Source organism: Pan troglodytes, chromosome 9, assembly GCF_028858775.2.
Source record: "Pan troglodytes isolate AG18354 chromosome 9, NHGRI_mPanTro3-v2.0_pri, whole genome shotgun sequence".
In the NCBI taxonomy this organism is placed as follows: domain Eukaryota; kingdom Metazoa; phylum Chordata; class Mammalia; order Primates; family Hominidae; genus Pan; species Pan troglodytes.
In genome coordinates, this window is record NC_072407.2 from 51,851,801 (window position 1) to 51,862,506 (window position 10,706).

Below are 10,706 nucleotides of genomic sequence, written 5' to 3' on the forward strand. Positions count from 1 at the left end.
ACTACCATTCCACTCAGCAATCCCATTACTGGGTATATAACCCAAAGGAATACAAATCATTCTACCATAAAGACAAATGCACATGAATGTTCATTACAGCACTGTTCACAATAGCAAAGACATAGAATCAACCTAAATGCCCATCAATGACAGACTGAATAAAACATGGTACATATACATCATGGAATATATGCAGCCACAAAAAAGAACGAGATCATGTCTTTTGTGGAAACATGGATGGAAGTGGAGGTCATTATCCTCAGCAAAATAATGCAGGAACAGAAAACCAAATACCACGTTCTCACTTATAAATGGGAGCTAAATGATGGGAACTTATGAACACGAAGAAGGAAACAACAGACATTAGGGTCTACTTGAGGGTGGAGGTTGGGAGGAGGGAGTGGAGCAGAAAAGATAGCTATTAGGTGCTGGGCTTAATTCCTGGGTGATGAGAAAATCTGTACAACAAAGTCCCATGACATGAGTTCACCTATGTAATAAAGCTTCACATGTACCCTCAAACCTAAAACAAAAGTTAAAAAAAAAAAAGGGCAGCCGGGCGTGGTGGCTCATGCCTGTAATCCCAGCACTTTGGGAGGCTGAGGCTGGTGGATCACCTGAGGTCAGGAGTTCGAGACCAGCCTGGCCAACATGGTGAAACCCCGTCTCTACAAAAACACAAAAATTAGCCAGGCATGATGGCGTGAGCCTGTAATCCCAGCTACTTGGGGGGCTGAGGCAGGAGAATCACTTGAACCTGGGAGGCGGAGGTTGCAGTGAGCCGAGATCACGCCACTGCACTCCAGCCTGGGCGACAGAGCAAGATTCCATCTCAACAACAACAACAACAATAAAAAAGCAAATGATGTGAATAAACATTTCTCCAAGGAAGATACACAAATAACCAATAAGCACTAAAAAGATGCTTGGCATCATTAGTTATCAGGAAATTAAAACAAAAACCATAATGAGATAATACTTCATACCCACTAGGATATCTAGAATTAAAAAGTCAGATAACAACAAGTGTTGACAAGTATATAGCAGCAGTATTCATAATAGACAAAGGGTAGAAACAACAAAAATGTCCAACACAAATGAAAAAATTCCAACACAAATGAATAAATAAATGGTGGTATACAACTGAAAATTATTCAGCTATAAAAGGAATTGAAACCACCTTCGCAAAAATCATAACAGTGAGAAAATTATGACAATGAAAGAGGTCTGGGCCAGGTGCAGTGGCTCACGCCTGTAATCCCAGCACTTTGGGAGGCCGAGGCAGGCGGATTACCTGAGATCAGGAGAGACCAGCCTGGCCAATATGGCAAAACCCCACCTCTACTAAAAAAATACAAAAACTTAGCCAGGCATGGTGGCATGCGCCTGTAATCCCAGCAACTTGGGAAGCTGAGGCAGGAGAACTGCTTGAACCTGGGAGGCAGAGGTTGCAGTGAGCTGAGATCGCGCCACTGTATTCCAGCCTTAGTGACAAAGCGAGACTCTCTCTCAAAAAAAAAAAAAAAAAAAAAAAAAAAAAAAGAGAGACAGATCTGATCTAATAAATTCCTTTTTTTTTTTTTTTTTTGAGACAGAATCTTGGTCTGTCACCAGGCTGGAGTGCAGTGGTGCAATCTCTGCTCACTGCAACCTCCGCCTCCCAGGTTCAAACCATTCTCCTGCCTCAGCCTCCTGAGCAGCTGGGACTACAGGCATGCACCACTACGCCCAGCTAATTTTTGTATTTTTAGTAGAGAAGGAGTTTCACCATATTGGCCAGGAGGGTCTCGATCTCCTGACCTCATGATCCGCCCGCCTCAGCCTCCCAAAGTGTTGGGATTACAGGCGTGAGCCACTGTGCTGGCCCACAAATTCCATCTTGTCTTTAATCTCCAAACTGCCTCTGGTCATTCCTGAGCATGGGCAAGGCTCACCTTGGGAGAAATTTAATTTATAGTTGAAATAATAATAGCCCTTCCCCAAAACCAAACCACCTTGGTAAAACTAATGAAAGCCCACCAGGTTAGGAAGATGAGAGGGGCCCGAATTCATAGTTAAATGATTATCAGTCATTATTCCGGAGGTCATAAGATTTGCAACTTCCCCAATTACTTCTGTAAATAACATCACCATTGTAGCACCTTACACTGGCCTTTTAAAATGTGTTTTCGGTTTTTTACATTTCTGGCCCCAGCCAGATGAGCAACTCTTCTGTGGCCCCGACCCAGAAGCAGACTCAGCGCATAGGATGGTTTTCCACACTCCTACAATTGCATCTCCAACCAGTCAGCAGCACTCATAGCCTCGCCCTGCCTGGCAAACTATCTTTGAAAAACCCTAGCCTCTAAATTTTCAGGGGGGCTGATTTGAGTTAACAGTAAAACTCCGGTCTCCTGTTTAGCTGGCTCTATGTGTATTAAACTCTCTCTATTCCAATTCCTGTCTTGATAAATCAGCTGTATGTATTGGGCACTTACAGAATGAAGTGCTGACAACACATGCTACATGGATGAACCTTGAAAATATTAAGCTAAGTGAAAGAAGCCAGTCACAGAAAACCACTTATATGATTCTACTGACATAATATGACCAGAATAAGTAACTTTATAGAGACAGAAAATAGATTAGCAGTTGTGTAGAGCTGGGAAGAAATGGGGGAAGGGAAGAATGATAGCTAAAAGGTATGGGGTTTCTTTTTGAGGTGATGGAAATGTTCTAAAGTTGACTATGGTAATGGTTGCTCGTATCTGTGGATATACTAAAACTCATTGAATGGTATACTTTAAATGGGTGAGTGAATTACATCTCAAGAAAGCTGTTTAAATAAATGAATAGGCTGGGCGTGGTGGCTCACACCTGTAATCCCAGCACTTTGGGAGGCTGAGGCGGGTGGATCACCTGAGGTCAGGAGTTCAAGACCAGACTGGCCCACATGGTGAAACCCCATCTCTATTAAAAATACAAAAAATTAGCCGGGCATGGTGGCAGGTACCTGTAATCCCAGCTACTGTGGAGGCTGATGCAGGAGAATTGCTTGAACCCAGGAGGCAGAGGTTGCAGTCAGTTGAGGTCACGCTACTGCACTCCAGCCTGGGTGACAAGAGCGCCAAACTCCATCACAAAAGAAAGAAAAAAAAAAAGAATAAAGTGAACCTGTCATTTCAGGGAAAACAAATGACAGTATTTGTTGCCAATGATACATTTCAAGTTTTAAAGTGAAAACTATGATTTCAGAAAACTTCGTATCCACTAACATGAACTCCAGAGCTTCTCAAGGCTCTTCTGAGAGATCACCAATGATAATATCATCAATGATAATAGTTGTGCAGAAAGGGTTAACATAGCAGGCCTGAGGCTGCTCTCCTTAGAAAGTCTTGCTTGTACTCTGGGAGGCCGAAGTGGGCAGATCACAAGGTCAGGAGTTCGAGACCAGCCTGGCCAATATGGTGGGCGCTGTGCCTCTAGCAAGCTTTCCTGGGAAACAACATTTTACACACATCATCACAATTCAGTGCTGGAAGAATTAAGCATGTCCTGTGAGACTCTACTGGGAGGGGACTCTTAGACGATTGTGTCTGGCTTCAGACTTCACTCCATGTGCCTTTTCCCTTTTTTCACTTTGCTTTGTATCTTTTCACTGTAATACATTTTAGCTGTCAGCACAACTACATACTGAGCCCTATGAGTCCTTTCAGAGTATTACTGGACATGGAGGTGAGGTGGTCTTGGGGATTACCCCCCAAAACAGTAATTTAGATACTGCATAATAAAATGTGTCAATCCACATCCAGCCAGTTTTAATTTCTAATAAATTATAGATATAACCCACATAAACAAAAGCTCTTTGCAGTTCTCGGTAAGAGTATAATAGGGTCCCGAGACCAAAAGTTTGAGAACCACTATTTTAGTGTGACAAACTAATTGTAACATGTCGAGGAGACTGATCAACAGGATGTTACATGAATAACAATGGAAGGAACTAAGGAAGTTAGAGCAGGGTCAATTCTCCTACCACCCACAACCTACATGCAGAGAAGAGTGTACTTAGAGGAGATAGATAGGTATGTTCAAATAGTTCAAGGGTTGTCCTCCAGAAGAGAGAATAGAACAATTATGTGCAATCAAGATAAATGTCCAGATAGCATGATACTTTTGGGCCATATTAGGAAAAAACTGCAAGAATGAGCTCTTCCTCTTCCCTTCCATTCTGTTCCTGAGCAATCCAATCTAAAAACCTAGAGCAAGGTAGATATCCTTGCTGGCCAGAAGGTAAGGGTCGGGGACCTGGGGGGTTGGGGTTCGGCATAAGGAGTCAGTCTGAACAGGTTGAAGAGAACATCGGTGCAGGCATGTCCCAGCACAGGAGTGAGAACACTAGTGAGTGAGAAGGGCGTGCATGCAGGGGTGATATGGCCAGGTGTGATGAGGCAAGAGCCTAGGGACCTAAGAAGACTGTCCACATTTGGGACTGCCTGACTTCAGGGGGAGGAGCAGGAACAGTTTGAGATGGCTTCCACATGGACAGAAAGCTTGGTGCAGGATGGAAACTCAGGTTGGGTGAGGAGGAGGTCCATTGCATGGGGGCAGTCTGGTGGTCTCAGGGCCCAAACAGGGTAAGGAGGGCACCCACATTGGAGGAGCAATGTGGAGTGGGCTATGAGATCCCAACAGAAGTGAGAAGGGCATCCAGGAAGGGCAGTGGCCTAGTGTGGGGACTCAGTGGGGGAATCAGAGCTCCTGCATAGTAAGGGAGACAGACCCTACCTCACTGGGCTGTTATTAGGATTAAATGGATAAAACGCATATAGCATATGAGCCCAGAGTAAGCATGATCCCAGTGTCTGCTATTATTAATGTGCATAAAGGGACTGGCACAGCACCAAACACACAATACTCAACAAATGGCTGTTTATTAAATGATTACACTATTACATCACATCCTACGTATCTCATCTACAGACAGCAGCTACTGTCTGGATGCTAAGCAAATTTATTTAGAAAAATTAACTTAACACCACATAACACCTACATCCCTTTCAGGAATTCTGTTTTTTCACCTAGAACTCCTAATTTGCTCTTCTTGTTTAGTTTCTGTTAACTTTTCCTTTCATGTTACTTTAAACTCTCTACTTCCTTTCATACTGACCCCTCCTTCAAGATCTTCTAATTCGCATAGTAGCATGAAACCCAACCATCACCTCAGAAACACATCTAGGTCGGTGAAAAGAGCTTGAACAGACTCACTGAGTCTACAGCCATTTCTCCACATCAGTACACACAGAATAACTTGGTATGTATCTTATTTGTTTCATACCTGTCCTCGTTTTGGTGCATGCATGTATATCCCCAGGTAGAGTCCCATGGTGGGGGAATAAGCAAGCCGTAATTTGTGTCCAGTTCCAGCAGTAAGCCGAAGGTCTTTCTTCACAGGGACATACTCCAGCATGTCAGCTACCATTAGGCACATTTGCTCCTGTCCAAGAAAATAGTTAATAGGTGATATTCAAGGGATATTCAGGCTAGAAGAACATACCTTTTGAAAGGATGGACCTTTCATTATATCTACCGCTCTATCTAGTTTATCTGCTAAAAGACCTTACAGGTTTTTGTTTTAAAAGGGCTAACACAGGCTGGGCGCAGTGGCTCACGTCTGTAATCCCAGCACTCTGGGAGGCCGAGGTGGGTGGATAACCTGAGGTCAGGAGTTCGAGACCAGCCTGGCCAACATAGTGAAACCCCATCTCTACTAAAAAATACAAAAATTAGCCAGGCGCAGTGGTGCATGCCTGTTATCCCAGCTACTTGGGAAGCTGAGGCAGGAGAATCACTTGAACCTGGGAGGCGGAGGTTGCAGTGAAGTGAGACTGTGCCATTGCATTCCAGCCTGAGTGACACAGCGAGACTCTGTTTTGGGGGAAAATAAAAAGAGGGAGGGAGGGGCTAACATGAAAAACATCTCTTCAGTCTGAAACATAAGATCAGACTTATATAAAATATAAGCTGTATTTTTTAGATGAATCTTGAAAACCATTTTACCAACTTACATTTTAAAAACATATTTGTTGCTCTTAAATGAAAGGTCCAGTCTGGGTAACATGGCAAAACCCTGTCTACAAAAAATACAAAAATTAGCCAGGTATGGTAGCGTGCCCCTGTAGTCCCAGCTATTTGAGCAGCTGAGGTGGGGAATTGCTTGAGCCCGGGAGGCAGAGGCTGCAGTGAGCTATATTCATGCCACTGTACTCCAGCCTGGGTGACAAAGTGAGACTGTTTCAAAAAACTAAAAAATTTAAAAAATAGTGAAAGGTGTACTTTGTACTACTCTTTCAGTGTTCCTGTTAGGTTGATAATTTTTCCAAATAAAAAGACAGTAAGTTAGGAGGAAAATATATGCAAAATAAAGCTAAATGAAACTGTCTGAATCTGGCAGTGACCAATAAGTTCCAAACCAATTGATCTAATAATCTTTAGAGAAACAGCAAAATTTACTTCAATTCTCATGATTCACAATCCTGTTTTAACTTACAGCAACTATAAATGTAGCACTTACCTTGTAAGACCACATTCGTAGTTTATGATCCTGACACAAAGCAAAGATGAAGGCATCATGCTCCACACAATGAACAGCAAGACTGAGGGGACGATCTGAAGGCGACTGGTCACCCCTAAAACATAAGACCCAGTTTTAGAGTTTTACTGCTGCAAAGAATCTGATCATTAGAATTTGCAATTCAAGAAATATAATAAAATTATAAATGTACACTCTTAGCAGAAGGACCAAGAGCTTATATGCTGGTATAAGACAACTACATTTCTATTTGGTTTATCGCCAATTACTATAATAAAATTTAAAAGGCTCTACATAACAACGGAAGACTGTTTCCTTTTATATTGTTTTCCTGTAACCATCAAAAACTTTCTATTTCTAATAATTTTACACGAAACTGGATTTGGGTAAGTCAGGGCAGAGCACTGAACTGGATATTGTGAGAATATAAACAAGCCGATTTATGCTGACAAGGCATCCAATTGCAGATGAAAGGGACTTGGGAGTGTGGCTTTCCTCAGATGGAATTTAATGTTATTCTGACCGTTCTCCTTTCCAGTATAATGTTTGCCTTGGAATAAGACTGGAAACAATAACTGCCGACCAGTGCAAAAAGATTAAATTCTTGGGCCCTTTGATTTACCTGCCAGACACCACTCACCTGATAGCTGTTGGCATCCAGCCTGTAAGCAATCGTTGCATTACTGAACTCTGTTTCAGTTCCACAACTGACACCATACCTGCAATGATATCCAAGGCACCTCTTGAACACACTTAGAGAAACCCAAAGGCAAGAATGATGTAACCATGAACAAGGTCTTTATAATAGGCAACAGACTTCCGTATTTCTGTACTAACAAAGGTTTAGGATGTAACTTTCCTGCATATATCACACCTAAAATATTTTGAATCATTATTAGATCCATAAAAATAGCATTTTTATACTTCTCGTGGAAATTTTTGCCTTTTACAGACAGTAACCCATATTGCCACCCAGCAGAATCACTTCATTCTTTCTAAAACAATCACTAGGTACCTTTCATGTGCCAGGCACAGTTCTAGATGGTAGTGACATAGCAGTAAACAAAACAAATTTTAAAACTCCTGTCCTCCTGGAACTTATATTCCTTTGGGGGAAGGGGAGAAGCAGAGACAGTTAAATTAAGTAGAATGGTAGTAAGTCAGAAAAATAAGACACAAAAGGAGTACAGAGAGTGCCAGGATATAGGGAGGGCAGGCAGGGGCACTGCAATTTTGAAAAGGATGGTCAGGGAAGGCCTCAACAAGGTGACATTGAGTAAAGACCTAAAGGAGCTGAGGGAATGAGCCAAGCTAGTAGCTGACAATACCAAACAAATGCCTTGTTGAAGTAGGGGTGTTCCTGGCATATTCAAGGAATTACAAGAAGGCATGTGGCTGGTGAAGAGGGGAAGAGTGAACAGATGAAGTTGGAGACAGCAGTGGGTCACTCTAGGCCAGTGTAAGGACTCTGGGTTTATTCAGCATAACATGATATATTTGAATCCCACCTTGGGTCATGTTGGCCAGGTGCGGTGGCTCACACCTGTAATCCCAGCACTTTGGGAAGCTGAGGCAGGCAGATCACTTGAGGTCAGGAGTTCGAGACCAGCCTAGTCAATGTGGCAAAACCCCATCTCTACTAAAAATTCAAAAATTAGCCAGCTGTGGTGGTGGGCACCTGTAATTCCAGCTACTTGGGAGGCTGAGACATGAGAATCACTTGAACCTGGGGGGGCGGAGGTTGCAGTGAGCCAAGATGGCACCACTGCATTCCAGCCTGGGTGACAGTGAGACTCTGTCTCAAAAGAAAGAAAGGAGGCCAGGTGCGGTGGCTCAAGCCTGTAATCCCAACACTTTGGGAGGCCGAGGTGGGCAGATCACAAGGTCAGGAGTTCGAGACCAGCCTGGCCAACATGGTGAAACCCTGTCTCTACTAAAAATACAAAAATTAGCCGGGCATGGTGGCAAATGCCTGTAATCCCAGCTGCTCAGGAGACTGATGCAGGAGAATCGCTTGAACCCAGGAGGTGGAGGTTGCAGTGAGCTGAGATCATGCCACTGTACTACAGCCTGGGCGACAGAGAGAAATCCCATCTCAAAAAAAAAAAAAAAAGAATAAAAGAAAAGTTGCGTCATGTCACTGCACTACATAAAGGACGGCTTTACACAGTGCAGTGACATGACCCAACTTGGGTTTTTCTTTTTGAGATGGAGTTTCGCTCTTGTTGCCCAGGCTGGAGTGCAATGGCACGATCTTGGCTTATCGCAACCTCCACCTCTTGGGTTCAAGCGATTCTCTTGCCTCAGCCTCCCGAGTAGCTGGGATTACAGGCATGGGCCACCACGCCCAGCTAATTTTGTATTTTTAGTAGAGACGGGGTTTCTCCATGTTGGTCAGGTTGATCTCCAACTCCCAACCTCAGGTGACCCACCTGCCTTGGCCTCCCACAGTGCTGGGATTACAGACGTGAGCCACAGCGCCTGGCCCTTGGGTTTTAAATATATCAGTCCACCTGAGAAGTTTCTGAAGAGGGTTAAGACAGATCTGGGGAGATATATAGAAAGCTAATACAATAATCCAGGCAAGACACAGTGGCAACTTGGTGCAGGGTATTTAATGTCTTTGTTTCAATTAATTTAATTATAATGTTATAATGCCTCCATCTCAGGGCAGACAATTAGGCAACTCATCTCTACTACAAGATTTAGAATAGGCTGTCTTATACTTGTCTATTTGTTTTTCCGTGCTCCAATACGCTTTATAGTTCCTTATCCACTGTATAAAAGTAAAGCATTAGGGACTCATTAGGCAAGCAATAATGAATGACCAGTTCCGGGGCAGTAGAGATGCAATCCCTGCATTGGATGACGAGGTTGAACTGTTTCAATGTTAACATTCCCTGTTTAAAGTTAAATCCATGCTCAGTTCCCATTCTTACCAGGTATGTCATAAGGAGGTAGCTTAAGAACAAAGATTCCCCCAGAAGCACATGGTAAGGCAAACAGGGCCTCCCCATCACTGCTGAGCCAGGCTGTAGAGGCGGTGGAATTAGGAGATATTCCAGGTACTGCTGGAATTAACTGATAGTTGCAAGGATCTGTGAAATCAACTTTTCCAATGTCAGTGAATATTGACTGCATCTGACTGTCAACTACCAACTCCTGTTGAGTAATTAAAAAGAAAAATCTATTAAATCAAAATAACCAGAATTTTGCTCAGTTCCTCTCTATTGCTAAAAAAGTTTTTAAAGTAAAAAACTGTCAAGTTTAAGAAGAAAGCTATTCTTCTTAATGAAAACTAATTCTCAACTTAAAATGTATGCCTGATCATTTTAAGCGGTAGCTATCAAAGTATGCTTGGTGAGGGATAACGAGAATCCAAATTTCCTTCAATTCCAAAAGATATCGCTCCAGCACTACATTTGTGACACCCAGAGTAATTTGGGAAATAAAAGATATTGCACTTAGCCAACTTACACTCTTATACATCCGAGAGGGGTGTGGTAAAAGTAACCTGTGCACTGTTCGATTGGTTAACATCAAGATTATCACACGATTCTGAGTCTCAGAGACATAAACCCCTCCAGGTAAAACACTGCAATTTTGGAATTTTAGGCGAATGGCATTATTCAACAGATTTATGTCCAGTGACTCCTCCATCAGCTCCAATGTATCTCCAGAGGTCTTCCTGTTGAAAAAGAGACATTTGTTTGAAAAGTTTATGCTCTTCTCACTGACTGTTGTACTGAAATATATGAGAACAGTGTCCAAGTGAACTCACCAAATTTGAAAATTTTGGATAAACAGATTTGGACCACTTTTGCATGCCAAATCACATTATGTACATTTATAAAAAACAGCATAACAAAATTCAAATTTCACTGTGATTCTGTTACATAGAGACATTTCCAAACTTGATAGGCCATTTATTTAGGACAATATTTTATGCAATTAACTCTACTATAATAAAAATTAACACAATACCCCAGCCATTGCTTGTAGTGGAATGTGGCCTCCATATATACTACAGCATCAAACAAAACTGACCTTAATAATTGCGGTTATTTCCTGTTTCTGTTACTTCTTAACCTGCAATAGCATGCATGCGCACACATATACACACACACACAGAATAGCA

General features: G+C 42.5%; 1 protein-coding gene across 3 annotated transcripts in view; it reads right to left on the reverse strand.

Annotated features, from left to right (window-relative positions):
• Positions 1-10,706, reverse strand: part of NUP160 (nucleoporin 160) — a 74,495-nt gene that overhangs the window by 52,068 nt on the left and 11,721 nt on the right. For all 3 annotated transcript variants that reach the window (XR_010147212.1, XR_010147213.1, XM_001170076.7), the window contains exons 3-7: positions 10,046-10,256; positions 9,508-9,730; positions 7,209-7,287; positions 6,551-6,665; positions 5,315-5,473 (exon numbers count right to left, since the gene is read on the reverse strand). Coding sequence is in view for 1 of the 3 variants with exons in the window: in XM_001170076.7 (XP_001170076.3) it covers positions 5,315-5,473; positions 6,551-6,665; positions 7,209-7,287; positions 9,508-9,730; positions 10,046-10,256 (787 nt within the window). In the remaining 2 variants the exon portion in view is untranslated. The remainder of the gene's footprint in view (positions 1-5,314; positions 5,474-6,550; positions 6,666-7,208; positions 7,288-9,507; positions 9,731-10,045; positions 10,257-10,706) is intronic.